This window comes from Hypomesus transpacificus, chromosome 1 (genome assembly GCF_021917145.1).
Source record: "Hypomesus transpacificus isolate Combined female chromosome 1, fHypTra1, whole genome shotgun sequence".
NCBI lineage: Eukaryota > Metazoa > Chordata > Actinopteri > Osmeriformes > Osmeridae > Hypomesus > Hypomesus transpacificus.
Window position 1 is genome coordinate 7,036,814 of NC_061060.1, and position 17,657 is coordinate 7,054,470.

General features: G+C 47.0%; 1 protein-coding gene across 5 annotated transcripts in view; it reads right to left on the minus strand.

Annotated features, from left to right (window-relative positions):
- Positions 1-238: 238 nt before the first annotated feature.
- fgf13a (fibroblast growth factor 13a) overlaps positions 239-17,657 on the minus strand; it is an 85,479-nt gene continuing 68,060 nt past the window's right edge. For all 5 annotated transcript variants that reach the window (XM_047022539.1, XM_047022556.1, XM_047022531.1 and 2 more), the window contains 3 exons: positions 13,681-13,784; positions 3,226-3,424; positions 239-497 (listed from right to left, as the gene is read on the minus strand). In XM_047022539.1, coding sequence (XP_046878495.1) covers positions 361-497; positions 3,226-3,424; positions 13,681-13,784 — 440 coding nt within the window. In that variant the 3' untranslated portion in view covers positions 239-360. The remainder of the gene's footprint in view (positions 498-3,225; positions 3,425-13,680; positions 13,785-17,657) is intronic.

The window sequence follows — 17,657 nt, forward strand, 5'->3', positions numbered from 1 at the left end:
CTGGCCACTGTCATCTGGTAAGAGAAAAAGAAAACCTTAAAGGATGCTCTAACTTGTTACACAGTCGTTACACCCGTAGAGTGATATACAGAAAAATAAACATTGTGCAAGTGTCTTCTTTTATATATAAGTCAAGTGGGATTGATGTGTAACGTGGTTTGCTGTTGATGCTACAATGAGTAGATAAAAGAAAGATTGACCTAATGGAGTGTATTCTAGTGTGGTCTGTGGTGTGGTGTTTGTGGTGGTGGTTGCCGTGGATGGTTTTGGAGAGAGAAGTCTGCTTGGAGTTACGCTCTTCTGGAGGTAAGGCGTCTTCGTCTGGCCCGGGTGGCGGTGTTAGGGTTCGGCCCCGCCAGGCTACGTGGACTCGTGCTGGCTCACGGCCTTGCCCCCGTTCAGCACGGCCGAGGCGCTTCGGCTCTTGGTGGGCGTGCCGCTACCGGAGCGGGAGAACTCCGTCAGGTCGTGGAGAGAGGGCTCCCTGTACATGGCCACTGGAGAGACACACAGAGCAGAGGACAGGGCAGTGAGTCATCGCAGTTTGGAGCTGAATTCATGTGCTATACACAGCCAACGTAGGGACAAACAGAACGGACAAAACTACAGAGGAGAACACAGTCATGGACTTGAAAAAATTATATGAAAAATTCATGGACAGTCGTAGGATGAACCTAATGATGGGGTGTGCTGTGGGTGAATAATTATCCAACTTAATACTAACATATTAGGATAGAATACAATGTAATAGAAGTAATTGTCAATTTATACCATTTCGCTTCAATTCCATTGCTCAAAATGTTTACCAGTAATTAAGGAGCTCTGATGTGGATCACTCAAGACTGTAACACTACACCATGCACACTGCAGCAGAGAGAGCAACAACCTACAACATCTTTTTGAGGACAGAAAGTGTTCTTATAACTACTGCAAGACATAAGTAATTCAAGATGCTTTTCGTGCTTTTTCCTTGCGTGCACGCTGCATACAAGGTGCACTGGCGATGTACGATGCTCTCGCTAACTTTCCAGGAGAGACTGCCATCATCTGAAGTGGAAATTCTTGGGTTCCAGCATGCAGGGTTTGGGATCATGTCTCCCACAATGCTGTTTGACGGCCTGGTCCTGAGGGAGAGGGGGTGAAGGCTGCAACCTGACGCTACAAGGACACTTTCCTTTAGCCTTGACTTTCTGGTGACAGCAACTGTGCACAAAGCATCTTCTGCTTCCACAAGCAAATCAATAGAGGACCACAAAGAGAAGCAGCAAGGATCGATTTGGGACTTATTAGCAGTGGCGTTGATGCGACTGCATAGCTGAACACCTGAACCTGGGCTTGCGGTCCATCTCCACCTCCAACCTCGTCTTTTCTACGATCATCCATCCATCCACTCTTCTATGGTTCCATTCTTCTACTTCTCTCTCTCCGTCATTTTCTTTTCCCGACCCAGTGTTACAGAAAAATCTGGTGGTGGGTGTGTGTGTGTCATCACAGGAAGTCTGCAAGGATCTGTCAAACTGCCTCTGAATTGACGCAGATCAAACACACCCTTTCACCCACCACACAAGATCTGGAGCAAGAGAAGGAGAGCGAGAGTGAAAGAGAAATTGAAAAAGAGAGCGAAAATGTGTGTGTGAGAGAGAGAGAGAGAGAGAGAGAGAGAGAGAGAGAGAGAGAGAGAGAGAGAGAGAGAGAGAAGAAGAAAAAGGGAGGTGAGGATGAGTAGGGAGCGAAGCTATGGGGGCTGGGGCTGGTGATCTGGAACCGGCGGGGGTACGAGGAGCGGCTGGAGGAGAAGGCGCTGCCAGTGCAGAGACAACTCCTTTAATTGGTCTTCTGCAATGCTGCGGCTGGAACGCTGCGGCTGCCTCCCAATCTTTATGAGCTGACGGAACAAATGCTTCTGTCTTTCGCTCACACTCATGTCCTCTCCTTCTCTAAAGCTCTGCAAGCTACATCTGGAATTCTAGATAAGAGATACATTTAGAGAAGGGATGTTTGTTTTTGGGATAATCTGGAGTTGTTGGTAATAATGAATATTTTACGTGCGTGGGTATGAAAGTGAATCTCGTAGCCAGCACATTGTACTTTTGTTATTCTGCCTGTCTGCATACAATGACTCTTTGCCTTTTAAATATATACAAAATACTCCAGTTGCGCACTACATCTTTGTATTTTCTCACACATAACTGTTGATGCACGCCCTCTACCTATTATTTTCTACTTGTGTCCCTCCATTTCTCTGTGCTTCTCTCTTTATCTCTATCTGTGAGAACGGCAAGGCAATCATTCTGTGGGTGGTGCTGTGTGCTGGGCCCCCTGTATGGGTAGTTAAGAGAAAGTGTAAAGCTATCGCAGAGATTTCAGAGGGCAGATGAGGGTTCCTAACGAGGTGCTGGCCAGACGATGAAAGGAGCAGATCCCAAAGGGCACGTCTGGTGAAAACCAGGAGCCGCTCCTCTCCTCCTCGGCCGTAGGGAAACGTTTTTCCCTTCTCTATGAACTTACGCCCTTATTGTAGGGAAAAGCTATTCTTAAAGCTTGCGATTTCTTTTTAACGATGCATCAATACAGACGTCTCTGTCACAATGAATCCAGCGCAGTCTGCGTTCTCTGTGTACTAGAATCCGAGCGGCACGTAACAATTAACAATTGATCAGCCCCTCAAAAGAAATGTCTCTGCGCTCTTTCCTCATCGGGTGAGTAATTTACATAGCCAGCGTAGTTTTTTTCTTGCGGAGGCTGAATCTCATCTGAAAGCTCCTTTTTCATCTAGTTGATGCTTCTCTCTCTCTCTCTCTCTCTCTCTCTCTCTCTCTGTCTCTCTCTCTGTCTGTCTCTCTCTCTTTCTCGCTCACTCTGTTGACAGGTAAGTCTGTGTCTTGTTCTCGATGAAAGGACCTGTGGACTTTTCAAAAGCGCGAGCTGTATCCGCCCCTACCACCCCCTCCCTCCTTCCCTACTCATCTACGACCACTATCCCCACAGGATGTCTGGCCGGAACGGGTGGAGCACCATCTTGACGTGTCTGGAATACTACAGGACCTAGTCATCACCCCAGAACACACTGAATAACCAACAGACTTTTAAAAAGACCTTCTGCATGACAGAACTCTCCTGACACAGTGCTCCGCAGAACACCATTAGATCAAGAGAATAGGAACAACAACAACCACAGATGGAAGCCTGGAAGCAAGACTCTGCATTGGGAGAACAATAACTGACCTTTCAAAGGCTTGGGGAGGAAGTGGGCTGCTGGTTTGTTCTTCTTGACGTGGTTCCCCTTCATGATCTCCCCCTCCTTGTTGAGGCCAAGGTACCAGCCTCGACCCGACTGTTGCTGCCTGTAGATCATGGACGAGTACGTCACGTAGTAGTTCTCGAACACCGACTCTTTGAACTTACACTCTGGGGTGAAGTGTTCCTGGGAGGAGACAGAGGGGTGGGGGTGGGGGGGGGGAGGGGGCAGAAAGAGCGGGGGGAAACGGGAGAGAGAGAGAAGTCAGGATGAAACACTGCTGAGGGGTGTACCAGGTGGACACCACTCAGAGCAACATTCAAGGTCTTCATTCTTGTGAAACCTCATTACTACAACTAAGGGCTGAAAAAACAGCATTCCACCAACACCCACACCAAAGCAGAATGTCTTTTTAGAGCATCTGATTCAAGACTGCCACATCTCAAATTAAAAGCTCTCAAAAGCTATTATGTTCATCATGTTGAATAATTTAGTCCTATATGACAAAGATATAGAGGATCATTAATTAAAGATCTGCTATGATTAAACATTCATCCTTTAAATATTTTATTATGTATGGAGCAATTAATAAGCTGGAGGAGGAATTGGTCATGTTGAGCATTGTTCTGGAATAAGTTTATTTATATCTACAGTATCATTACATAATATATGATATATCTATACAGAATGACGACCTGTATCTCTCTTCTATGAATAAATAAACAAATGAATCTATAAATGCCAACCAATAGGTTCAAGCGTTACAGTGTGTATGGGTGTATGTGCTGCAGATGTTGCATAACGTCCAGGCTCCCCTGTCTCTCATTTACTAATGAATTGGCGGTTGCGTGGGGCACTGAGCTAGATCCACTGGAAGCCTCAGAGACTCTTTAGAGATATTTGTCAGATTCTGTCATATCTCTCCCTCTCTTCCACCCTCTCTCTCCAGCTTTCTCCAAATTACCTCATTTTGCTCCCCTACACCAAACTGCAGTTTGTGTCATCTTTTCCCCTCTGCTGTCCACATTTGTCTCAAGTCTTAGTTCCCCAGAACGACATCATTACTGCCACTCCCCTGGCTTGTAAAACATAAAGCTGCAGTTTTTCTCCCAGCGCACTACCGACAGGTGTGAGTGTGTGTGCACAAAAGTGGATGTTGGTGTGTCTGTGTATTTGCATACGTGGATATACAGTATTTGTGTGTGTGTGTGTGAATGTGTCAGCGTGTGACCATCACCTCAAATATTTGATTACATTTCTGGAATGTTCTTAAATATGTCTACATAGAACATAATTGGACTTATCTGGTCAGACAACACAAGTCACAGCTCAGGACACGGCTGTTTCTCCTGCTTTCTCTTGTCTGCTAATTACTTTCCAACTGCTTTCTGATTCATTAGCTTCCCTGGGACCAATCTGTGCCCCAAGAAAAACGACAAAATGACACTTGAAATGTCATTGTGTTGTACAGGGGGAAATATCAAGTATTGTGGGATGTAGCGAGAGCGTAAAGAGAGTTAATTAGAGAACAGAATGGATATATGACTTTCATCGTGGGAAAGGTTAAACTGGAACTGGGGGAGGATGCGTTGGTGGATGTCCGTGATAAGACAGATGACGTGTCCCTCCAGCGAGAGTGTGAAGATATGCCATGCGATCATGACTAACACTGTGACACTGTCACACAGCAGCTCGTCAATAAACAGCGTCAGTGGACATGGATTCGCTGGCACAGGAGATCCAAAGGGAGCACTTAGAATGATTAAACGGGTGTCCAAACTTGTATCTACTCTGGGTTATATGGCTATGTGTCTACGGTACAATGCACAGTCATCACAATGATCTTAAATTGGATTAACGGTGAAACCCTCAGAGAAAAAGAATATCATGCTCGGAATACAAATCTGTATTTACTATGAAGCAAAATGGTCCTATTCTAACTCATCCAGATTACCCAGTCATCTCTCATTCCCGACCCCAGTTTACCTCAGTCATGAACACCTGGCTCTCAGCCTCACACAGAAGGGACCAGTGACCCTCTCCTCTCGCCCCTCGAGGTTGTCACCAGCAGACACATTGCCAGCCCAGAGAAGGTGATAAGAACACAGGCATGTTGTCACATGGAACAGATGCCATGACACCACCACAGAGACTTCCTCTGAAGACAGACCTCGGTCTCTATGCCAGGCCCCTGGTTAACCTTGCTCAAATTGGTCTAAATACTCAAGATACCTAGAATTATAAAGACCTGAGAGCTGCAACCAACCAGAACAAGCCGATTGCTACTGACTACCCGGTGGACAGAGTATATTCTTACAGCTGGGGGCATGAAGGGAACATTTCTATAAGTGTTTGTATTTGGCCATCCCTGCCTTTCTGGTCCTGCTGGAGTGTTTCTGAGTTCATCCCTGCCTCTCTGGTCCTGCTGGGGTGTTTCTGAGATCATCCCTGCCTCTCTGGTCCTGCTGGGGTGTTTCTGAGATCATCCCTGCCTCTCTGGTCCTGCTGGAGTGTTTCTGAGCTCATCCCTGCCTCTCTGGTCCTGCTGGGGTGTTTCTGAGATCATCCCTGCCTCTCTGGTCCTGCTGGGGTATTTCTGAGATCATCCCTGCCTCTCTGGTCCTGCTGGAGTGTTTCTGAGCTCATCCCTGCCTCTCTGGTCCTGCTGGAGTGTTTCTGAGTTCATCCCTGCCTCTCTGGTCCTGCTGGGGTGTTTCTGAGATCATCCCTGCCTCTCTGGTCCTGCTGGAGTGTTTCTGAGCTCATCCCTGCCTCTCTGGTCCTGCTGGAGTGTTTCTGAGATCATCCCTGCCTCTCTGGTCCTACTGGAGTGTTTCTGAGCTCATCCCTGCCTCTCTGGTCCTGCTGGGGTGTTTCTGAGATCATCCCTGCCTCTCTGGTCCTGCTGGAGTGTTTCTGAGCTCATCCCTGCCTCTCTGGTCCTGCTGGGGTGTTTCTGAGATCATCCCTGCCTCTCTGGTCCTGCTGGGGTGTTTCTGAGCTCATCCCTGCCTCTCTGGTCCTGCTGGGGTGTTTCTGAGCTTGTTGTCTGGCTTGTCTGTGTCTGTCCACATCTGTATGTGTAAGTGTGGGTGTCTGTGCCTGTATCTCCATGTACCAGGTAAAGCAGTTGGTCTGTGTCAGGATAGATAAACAACACAGTCCCCATGACAACAGCAGGTGCTCCACCCACCTACCGGCATATCCTCTTTACAGTTAAAAAATATTTCCCAAAAGGCTGTGGCACTTACGTAAACGCTCCGCTGGCAGCGATGCGGGCTAATGCCTCCGTTTGAAGGTCAGATTAATTAAAATCAATTGAACCCGTGCCTAAATGCAAATCTACTTTTGGAGAGAGCATTCGGATTAAACCGAAAAATCTGCTGAAAGGTAATTAATTATAATTATGATAATTGCATAAACAACAACAATGTCTAGAGCAAGGCTGAGGCAGGGAGGCTGAATCTGATGTGGAATCTGATGGAACTCGCCCCAAAACAGAGATAGCTGCCGGAAGGTTCTGAACCTTCACACTGATGGCTTTGAAACACTTTCTGAACATAAGGGTCGGCAGTGTAAAGAGGCAGTAATAGGGGTGTTTTTCCATTAATGCTCTGTGCTTTGTTTCTTCTGTGGCCCAACAATGCATCACCCAGCCTTCTGGAGCCAGACATGCCGTTTGTGTAGCCTGTGTGGAGACATGGCCACTTGATTAAAAGCCTCTAAAAATGCACACAATACATCAGCAACACTTTCTCACTCCAGCACAGTACACTCTGGATGGTTCTGTTCCTCTGGTTCTCTGGCCCCTCTAATCCTCTATGACACTTCTTGTGCTTCCTGGTACACACTATGAGCATCAATGCTAATCTGGCTAGCCAGTATCCGTCACAGAGCTGTGTCGTGCTTGCTGAGTCTTTAGCTATGCTAGCCAGCAGCTCTGTGAGAAAGCACTCAGCCTTTGAGCCAGGACTCCTGTTCTACCTCCATGAATGAGCTTATGTGGATTTGGCTCGCCGCAGTCACCGTGGAGTGGAGTGAAAGTCGATGGACGACAGACACGTACACGAATGCGTACACTCTTTGCGCCAAGACAGAGAGGATTGCCAGATTTGGGGGGGATGCCCCACCCCATCAATAGGGGTGCATACTTGTTCAGGCTTGTGACTGACAGATACATTCAGATGCCTCTCAATAGGCTCCAGTGGTTTTCCTAGAGTCAATGGTAAATGCCCTTTGTTACGTGAAACTCATATCCCCATCTTTTTAATCACCCCTCCGTCCCAGCTAGAATCAGCACTGCATATTGGAGCGAGGGAACATCATTTTTGAAAAAGATTGAGATGGAGAGGGAAAAGCTATCTGCATGGAAATGATCTCAGTCGTGCCCTCACCCACGCCCACGGACCCTCTAACACACACACACACACAACATGCCTGTCTATGGTGAAATAGTGTGCGTAAATGGCCTTTAAATGATCCCATTAGAAAAGATGGGCTTTTTCCCAGGAACAGCACATAGAGAGTTGATGAGCTGAGTCCCGGCCCTGACGCGACCCAGCTGGAGGCTCTCCCTCCCGCCTCCCATTCAAGTCTCTGTCACCACAGGGTAGTGGTGTAAATACGCAATAAACAACCATGTATTCTACGGTAACATAATTAGTGAGCCAGCTAATTAGGCTGACAAAGAACAAAGGGATAAAAGAGAGAGAGATTCTAGGAGTTAAATCATCTATGATTACAATAGTCTACGATGCAATTTTGGATGGAACCTGTGTAGAAACATACTGCAGATAAGCCAGAGTGTGTGTGAAAAGAACATTCATAAACACACACACACACACGTAGGCATGCAATCTGTGCTTGTGTACTGCAGTCACGTTGCTTAGAGCCCTGTGACCCACCATCCTTTCCACTGCATGGGGAAACCCTGCTAGCCCCCAAAACCACTACAACCACCGCCCCCCCTCCCCCACCCAAACCAGAAGGAAATTCCTGCCACCTTCCCCTACCAACATAGTCTCCCCTACCTTGACACGAGGTTCCTTCCGTACGTCAATATTTTTGCATCTGTACATTTAGACTCCTACACAAAGACGACCGAAGGGTTTGGATGTGTGCGCGGGCGTGAGTGTGTGACAGAAAGGCGAGGGAAGGCGGATGGGGTTGGTGCATTACTGCGAGTGTGTGGGTGTGTTTGTGCATGAGTGTGCGCAAGTGTGTGAGATGTATGTGACTGAGGCACTGCGCTAGTTCATTGCGGCCTTTCACTTCTTTGAGTTTTGAGTTCTTAGCTTATTCTCTGTTTTTGCACATCTCTCCCCCTTTTTTTCATCTTTACTCTGTCCATCTTTAAAAGCCTTCGTCTTCGTCTCCGAAGCGCCTTATTCTCCACGTCTCTCCATTTCCTTGCTTTTTTTCCTCTCACAGCACCCATATTTCTCTTTCTATCTCTCGCCCCCATTTCAAGTGGTTTGGCAGTCATTGACCACTATTCCACTCTCCTTTAATCTCAGAAATCACTCATTCCCTCACTCCCTCTCTCCCTCCACCTCTTTCCCTACATCACTGAAAAGGGGGACGTCAGAGGGGGGATGACAGATCCTATTGGTTAAGAGAGCGGGCTCCAACGCTCCAGAGCACTTCTCTCTCCGCAGGTGTCTCTCACAATAATGCTCCCCGCGGAGGGTAGACACACACACACACCAAAAACACACACACTTTGAACTACACTCACAGAACTACAAACACACACACAGAGGAAAGAGGTACACATACATAGAAAAACATGCACACACAAGGCTCTACGGGCTAGTCGTAGAGCCTCAGATCCATATAATTTAACTACTGGGGGGTTCAAAGGCTGACGCCAGCACTGAGGGTGACATACTACAGGATGGTTCCCCTGCACATCTATAACATCCCTCCACACAGACACACACTCTCTCTCTCCCTGTCTCCCTGTCTCCCTGTCTCTCGGTCTCTCTGTCTCTCTGTCTCTCTGTCTCTCTGTCTCTCTGTCTCTCTGTCTCTCTGTCTCTCTGTCTCTCTGTCTCTCTGTCTCTCTCTCAAAAGGACACACATGCACCTAGTTACAGAGCAAGAAGGCACATGACGAACGCACGTGCGCACCAAATGTTGTAGTCTTCAGACACTCACATGAATATTCAACTGATGTGGGAGCTTAGGAAACACAATCCATTATCATTCACTCTGAAGCTGAAATCAAAGGTTGGCACAAGGGGAATTAAAACCCATTAACACACCCCATTCAAAAGGCAAAATGAGAATTACTACCATAATGGATTAGATTTCCCACTGTAAAGTTATTGGCTGGATTCTTCTATGGAGGAGCCCAGATCAATACATATGGGGTGCTACCCCATGCACATCTGGCTGCAGCCATATTCTACCTCTAATCACACCAATGATGCCAATACTATTAAGGAGGAGCAGTTTGCTAGCTTTTCTTCCACAACACAAGAACCCGGGAGCCTCACAAAACGAATGGCGCCGAGTGTCGGGCAAACGTATTCTGCTCCACACAGCTTAACAGCCTCCCAGCCTGTTCACTGAGTGCCAGCGGGCTGAAAAGCATGCTTCCACGATCCCGGACAATAACACTTTTACTATTTTGGTTTGTTTTAGGATAGAATTGGGCTCTTTTTAAGCTGCTGGATAAGACCCTTGGCAAATAGAAGTGAGCACACAAACATACACACACACACCCTGGCTGGTTAATGACGCAGTTCAGTGGAGAGAAACCTGATGAGGGTGAGGCTATTTAGCGAAGGGATTGTGCTTGCTTACTCTATGGTTGTAAAAGCTTGTGTGTCAAGAGAGAACATATCAAACAACGGCTTACCAGCGCGGGCACATACATTCATTTAAACACACACGATACCCTCTCACACACACACACTCACTCACTCACTAGGCTTCAGTAGAATTAAAAACTGTGTCCATCTTCTCATGTTATGTCGATTTTGTACAAGCCTTTTGCCAAGCATAGTTTAAAGCTCCTTCGTGGCCGTGTGAATAGTATAGTGATTATGCACGTGACGCAAGTATCTGCAGAGCTTCCAAGCCTGTACAGGACAACGCTAACACTCTAATGCTCCAGGGTCTAATCCCACAGACCCACCATAGACAACACATGGCTCCGCATCAAAGGCACCTCCAGAGAAATCCCAGACACTATTGAGTGTTGTCCTCTGCCTCAAACACACCCAGCCCATCCTCCATGGCTGCCACTGATCCCAGGGCAAGAACTAAAACAGAATACATGAGAAAGGGTTTTCTAGAGGTGTACTACTTGATTAGAAAAAAAGCATTGAACTGAGAGGGGTTTTGTTAACAAAAAAATCGGTTTAATTAATTGAATTCCTTAGACAGTGTAGCATGTATGGTGGGGCAAAGTCGAGTCTTCTATGTAAGAAGAGAGTGCAGAAGACGAGAACATGGAGTGAAAAACGCATGTTTAATTGATTCCCTTTTCTCCCACACACTGTGACACCGCTGAATGAACCCATCCTGCTGGTCTCTCACCCACACACGTGCACTCCTCCTCTCACTCCTCTCTCCCGTGTTCTGTCTTTCAACATGCAGAACATGCAGTACACACACACAAGAGGCATCTCAGAAGGGGATCAAATACTTCAAGCACAGATATCTGCGAAATATCGGAACAGGTAGAATATGAGATGACATTCATGCACATGAAGAAATGTCTCCATTGTATGTGAGATGAGACAACACACAGACACACACCATCCAAAAGGGGACTACTCCTCTGGAGCAAGCTCAGAGCAGTGGCTCCCCCCCCCCCCCCCCCCCCCCCCTCCCCAGCTAACCTGCGCCATCCACTGCGTCGCCACCATTGATTGGGGATCTCCCTGCAAAGCTGGCCTGCCATTGGCTGGATTCAGTGTTAGGCTTACAGGCAACTGTTAGTCTACCATAGCAGAACTTACAACCAGCAATCATCCAATAAACATGGCTGGATGCATTATTCCTGCTCCAGGAACAACACCATCTTAGCTCAGATCACCAGCTGCAAAGAGGTTTAGTGAAAATTCTAGACATGATGTGTTACTGTAATTGAGCCAGGTAATCACTGATTTAACCTATTCTAAGGAGCTTGATCAAAGGTTAAGGTAACACAACATATGAGTACAATTGTTTTTAAGTGTAATATGGAATACAACCTTGATGTCGGTTTAAAACAAACATCCAAATGGAAATGAGTGAAACATAGCTAATGATACAGCCAGGGGGCTTCAAAGCCTTGTATGCATATGGAACACCCCCTCCCCCCCCCCCCCCCCACACACACACACACACTGACTTCTCTCTCTACATCCCACACCCTCTCTCTAGCTCTCTCTCTCTCTCTCTGATACAGATTAACCTGAGGATGTTATGTAGCCTAGTCCGGGAAGGCTTGCCGTATCAATTTGTGTTCAATTAAAGTAGCGAGTTGTCACATACATAGATTTTAATCATCGACTGCCTAGCTCATATCATTAAAGCCACTCACCAGGTTGAGTGTTGTTAAATACAGTGTTGGGGGAGGGGGGCGGGGGGGGCGGAACGTTTTCTTTAGTATTATTTCTCTGTTTGGCCCCTCAGGCGTGTTGAGCAGCAAGGTTCCTCGTAGATGTGTTTGCGAGCCTGTTTGGGTTGATCAGATAATTACACAGGGAACCCTCTAGATTCCTGATGTAGACCAGGCCTGGGAGGCTAGCAGACAAACTCATTTTGTGATGGTGAAGTTTCACTTGGATGATTTCAGTAAGAAAGGATGTTTATCAGATTGCTAACTGCCACTTGTATACGTGTGTCTAGTGTAGGTTTGCTGTTTGTAGTGCTCGGGTCGGGCTTGGTGGGAAGGGTTCCACTTGTTGCCGCAGCCTGTTTCTATCATCAGGATGCTCTCTCTTTGATTAAACCTTTGCAGATTGACAGCTCATCTGGTATAACTCTGGGGGCTACGTGTGTGTTTTCCTGCGAGTCACGCCCGCACACACTGTGCAATGGTGACATTTTGCGGGGCAGATGAAAAGGATCATTTTTTTGACTGGCGACTTGAATTATTAATTGCTTTGCACATTTCATCAAAGATGAAGATCCAGCTGCCATTACTGAACATCGTAATTTACTTTTGTTAATTTTTTAGCTCTTTAATGATTTGATCTGAAACCCAGTTTGTCAGTCTGGCTCCAACCTGGGGAGTCTTGGACAGAGAATGAAAGGTTTAGTCTACTCCACCAAAAGGTGAGCAACACCAGGTATTATGGACTGAAATGAAATGCATTGGAGATGGCCGCTTCACAAGGAGCCTACTTCCTATTTACATTTGAATTGTACTTATCATAGAGATGACATAAGAGAACTGTGTTGACTCTTTCCCCTTTGTTTCTCTCTCTCTCTCTCTCTCTCTCTCTCTCTCTCTCTCTCTCTCTCTCTCTCTCTCTCTCTCTCTCTCTCTCTCTCTCTCTCTCTCTCTCTCTCTCTCTCTGGTAGGAGTAATGGAGATAGCGTACTAGAGCTTCATTCAGCCCACTTACTGCATCAGCTTCAAGCTGCTCATGTCGCCATAGTAACCCGGACCACTGCCAAAACACCGGCATTTCATCTGCCTACAACTCCCCGAAGGTTAGCCATGGGGCGTGAGGTTGTGTACAAATACACACAAACACACACTGAGATAAAGTTAATTAGATAAATATAAGCTTGGAAGCACAAGCGAACACAGGGATGATCGTGCCAACACACACACACACACACACAAACGCACACTTGTCAACGCCTCCCACAGCATATCAGGGTGCCAGGCCTTCCACTAACACCCACTCTGGCCACCTGCAGGAAGGAGGCGTTCACACCACATAGTAAACTACTGGGAGCAACTGTCCCTACACATGACACAGACAGAGGGTGGGGGGGAGCAGTATGGACGGCACTATGGGACTGGGGGACAGGTCTGTTATGTGAGTGTGGACTGCTCTTCTGCATGGTGATTGTTGTGTGCAGCTAAGATGGGGGATGAAGAGAAGTTTATCCTAACGTGGCTGTAACTTCTAGACTAGACACGTTGGTGTAAGGAGACAATTAGTCTGTAGAAGCTCTTAGTGTGTGTGTGTTTGTGTGTGTGAGGAGTGTGTGTGTGTGAGGAGTGTGTGAGGAGTGTGTGTGTGAGGAGTGTGTGAGGAGTGTGTGTGTGTGTGACAAGTAGTCAAGTAAAGGGTGACTACTTCTAAGCATAGAAAAAAGACTGGTAAGAGTATTACAATTTCTGCTCAGTACACAGAGAATAAACAAGCCCTGAGTGAGACTCTGACTCACGACAAACACACACACACACACACACACACACACACACACACACACACACACACACACACACACACACAGCAAAAAGGGATGAACAATAGACTTACTGATGTGTACAGATAGCCCTCGCTGTTCATAGCTAGGTAGAGCTTGGTCTGAACCCCCTGGATGGCCACCACTCGAAGCCCAACTGGAATGAGGTTGAACACGGCTAAGGAGAGAAGACATGGAGGGAAGGAGGGAGGGAGAGAGGGGGGGGGGGGGGGGGGGGGGGGGGGGGGGGGGGAGAGAAAGAGATGAAGAGAAACACAAAAACACAAAAACACAATAACAAAGAGGTTAGTCAGAGGTGAAAACTGCGTTATACCTCCAGTCTAAAAAGTATTTGATTAGGAAGTGTTCCAGGGAGACAGCTTGAGGGAGGAAACATCGTTAAATGACCTGAGACAATTCAGGGTACCAGAGGTAGGCTCAGGTTCATACACAACCTGCACTCCTGTCTCCACTGCCAGCCACATTCCCAACGCTCTGAAGCCACTGAACCGTGAGCTAGTGCTAGCTAGCGCTTAGCGGCTAAACAAAGATCTTCCTCAGCCCAGAGATCCTCCTGGACACCTTTTTTCCCTACTGTCACCTTGTGAGCCAGGAAGCTGACAATCTCCCTTCGCCACACCCCCAGCTTCTCTGCCAAGGATGAGTGAGAGGGAGTCAGCCACAGAGGACTGCAGGAACACAGAGAAAGGAGAGCCAGGGAGATGGAGAGAGAGAGGAGAGACAGAGAGACAGAGAGACAGAGAGACAGAGAGACAGAGAGAGAGAGAGAGAGAGAGAGAGAGAGAGTAAGAGTGAAAGAGGCAGGAAAGAGAGTAAGCAAATATAGAGCCAGCCGCCTTAACTTTTTAGACATTACGTAACAAACACTTTTCTCCTCTCTTACTCTCCATTCCCCGAGAACAGGCAGACAGAACAAGCCATCTGTGGTCTGAATACTGCACTTTCAATACACAGACAAAAGCACTATGTGACATATTGTAGGCTTTGCTGCCCTGGCTTCCTGGCTGGCTGGTATTGTTTCCCCCACATCTTCTACCACTGGCCTGGGTCAAAAAGACTATGGGATGAAGAGTCACATCTGGCAGTGTGGAGGGATTAAGGTCTGCTCAAACGCTATACTTCTCACAGCGCACACACACACACACACACAAACATACACACATGAGTTCCTATGGAGCTGAAAGACTGCCAGGTACAGCAGGCCAGAGACAGGTGATAAGAGAGCTGTCTACTGAAAGGTTGCCTTTGTTGTCCTTTCACATTCTGTCTCTAATGCTATGTCAGTCAACTGGCTCCAGGATAGATCACCTTCCATATTCGATCTGCCAAACTGGTTGCCTTAAAAGATGCTCTAAGTCTACTTTGTTTCTCCAGAGAAAAAGACAGACTGCTCGACCTCCCCACCAGATATTGTAATGTAGTTACCCTCTCTCTCCTTCTGTCTCACTGTCTCTTTGTGTCCCTCTGTGCTCCATCTCTATCTCTGTTACTGTCACTCTTCCTTAGGCTTTCATCCCAACCAACCGAGCACTATGGGGATGAATATTTCATCCCCACTGGTAAACAGCTGTACCCGCTGCAGGGCTGGGTGACTGTTTCAAGTTGGCTTCAAAACCCCAGAAATACAGAGGGGGCCCTCCTACACCTCTCCAGCCTCTTAAACCAATCCACATCAAGACCCAGCCAACCTCCCTAAAACCGCTGCCCCTTCACTCCCCACCCCCTCTCCCCCTTCAACCCATCTGCTGCCTCTTCCACTCAGCACTGACACGGGAGCAGTTATTTCCAGAAGCCATATCTCTCCAGTCCTTCCTAGATGCACTGGGCAAGGGAGGGCCCAGGCACTTTGTGGGTCACATTCTGTGTGTTTACTCTCGTGTTAAGTGGTGTGGCGTCCCACCGCAGTGGTCCTACCACCGGTGCGTTGACCCGTTACACGGCATCTGGAAGCTTGTTTAATGATGTCCTCTTCGTACGTGTCTGATGCAGCAGCCTCTCCCTACTTCGGGGGATCTCAGCATAATATTGCACTTCTTCCTTCTATCTCACCATGTTACTCCCTCTTTATACACCCTGTCCTTCATGCTTATATCCATACCTGCCACGACACAAGCACATGCATATCCACACCCACGCACAATGCTGCAGACCACTTCATTTCCAAGGGATTACCAGGTATTGCTGGCAGGGATGATGAAGAGGGAAGCTCATTTATTTTCTCTGAAACCACCTGGGCACTCAGTGAGGAGGATGAGACCTCCACCACCCACTCTGCCACCTCTTTGTCCTGGCGGGGAGGGGTAAGGGCTGGGGGGTTGCAAGGCTCGGGGGGAGGTCATCACGACCGCTGGCTCTCTCGCACTCTTTCCGTCTCCCTGATTTTGTGCGTGAATGTGTGTGAGATTATTAAACAATGGCCTAGTATACTGACACTGACTGACACGTTCATAGAATAGTATTATCTTGGTTTTGAGCAGACCGACAGTATGACTCATTACAGGGACATTTAGTGAACTTCTCCTGTCTCCTGTCTTTTCTCCTGTCTGGCCCCCCAGTGGTGGAATCAACTCTCCACCTCTTTCAGAGACACTGACTGTCTCCCCACCTTCAAGAAAAGGCTCAAGACGCACTTGTTCCGAGAGTACAACGATACTTAGGAATGGTTTGCTGGTCCCAATGTTAGTTTCCTCAAGGATCACAATGACTCTTGCTTAGAGACTTGTTGCTCTTGTTGATTAGTGGTAACTGATTCAAATGGTTGTACTCGCTGTGAAATATTTTTACTGTTGCTTGCTTTTCTACCGGTACACTTGCACTTATAGCGATTCATGTTATTTAATTGTAACTTGTTTAACTACATGTTCTTATGGTTCTTCCCTTTGGCACTTATCTTGGTTGTTCACAATATGTGCTTCATGTTTTGGCTACCCGCAATGTTTTGGGGCTATCTTGTTGTTATTATCAGTGACCTATGCACTTTGTAAAGCTCTCTCTTGGAAGTCGCTTTGGATAAAAGCGTCTGCTAAATGAATAAATGTAAATGTAACTTAGTGGAGATCTTCTCAGTAGAACCGTTGTAAACTGGAGATACCTGGGGAGGGTGACACAGATTGGTGCTACCTCTGAGCCTGACCGGGGAACCCATCAACATAGTTTCGAATGTGGAACATAACAACAGATTAGGTACCAAACCTCCAAAGTGTGTGAAGTGTGGCTGAGAAATAGATCCCATGACTACTGAAAAAGTTTAGCTTTTAGTTTTAGCTTTAAGTACAGTAACAAAGATTAGGGAACTTGTTTTCTATGACCTACCTTTTATGAAAAGGTGTGAAATACTGAACCTGTCATGTTAGCAGAGCCAGTCTGCCCTGGTTACATTGTATTCAAATCCCTTTAGTTAGATGAGCTCAAATGAGAAGTGGAGTCAATGCATACCTTTGTATATCCTGTGTTGTGAAACGCTAGAGCGAATGATGTAAGTCTTGTTTTGAGAGACAAAAAAACAGAGAGTGAGAGCGGAATATAGTGTGTGTGAGTTTATGCATACATTTGAGTAGGTCTTCTTCCCACCATCACAAGACACCAGGAGCTCCAAGAGGACTGCGCTGCCGTCACCATGGAGACAGGAGCACCCAGCGCCTAACAACGCTATATTTGGACCGGTGCAAAGAGCTTCACTTGTTCTGTAGTTCTTATTCTGCAGCTCTTTTAATTTTCTCTTCAAAACAATTTTTTTTGTGTTGTATGTGTGGGGGGGGGAGACAAGCCAGTAGTTATGTAAGTGTTCACGACAGAACACAGACTTGAGCTGCAGATTCATGGAGCTTTGAGACAAGGTTGCGAGGAGTGGGTTGGCTGGTTGGTTAATTGGCTGGTTTGCTAGTTGGTTGGCAGCATGTGATGTGCATCCAATCCGTGTCCTCAATCTCATTCCAGTACGTAGGCTGCTTTCTATAGCTTTGCCATCAACATCCCTCTCCCTTTTTCATCTTAGAGAAACAAACATAATCAAATCAGCAGATTACCAAGT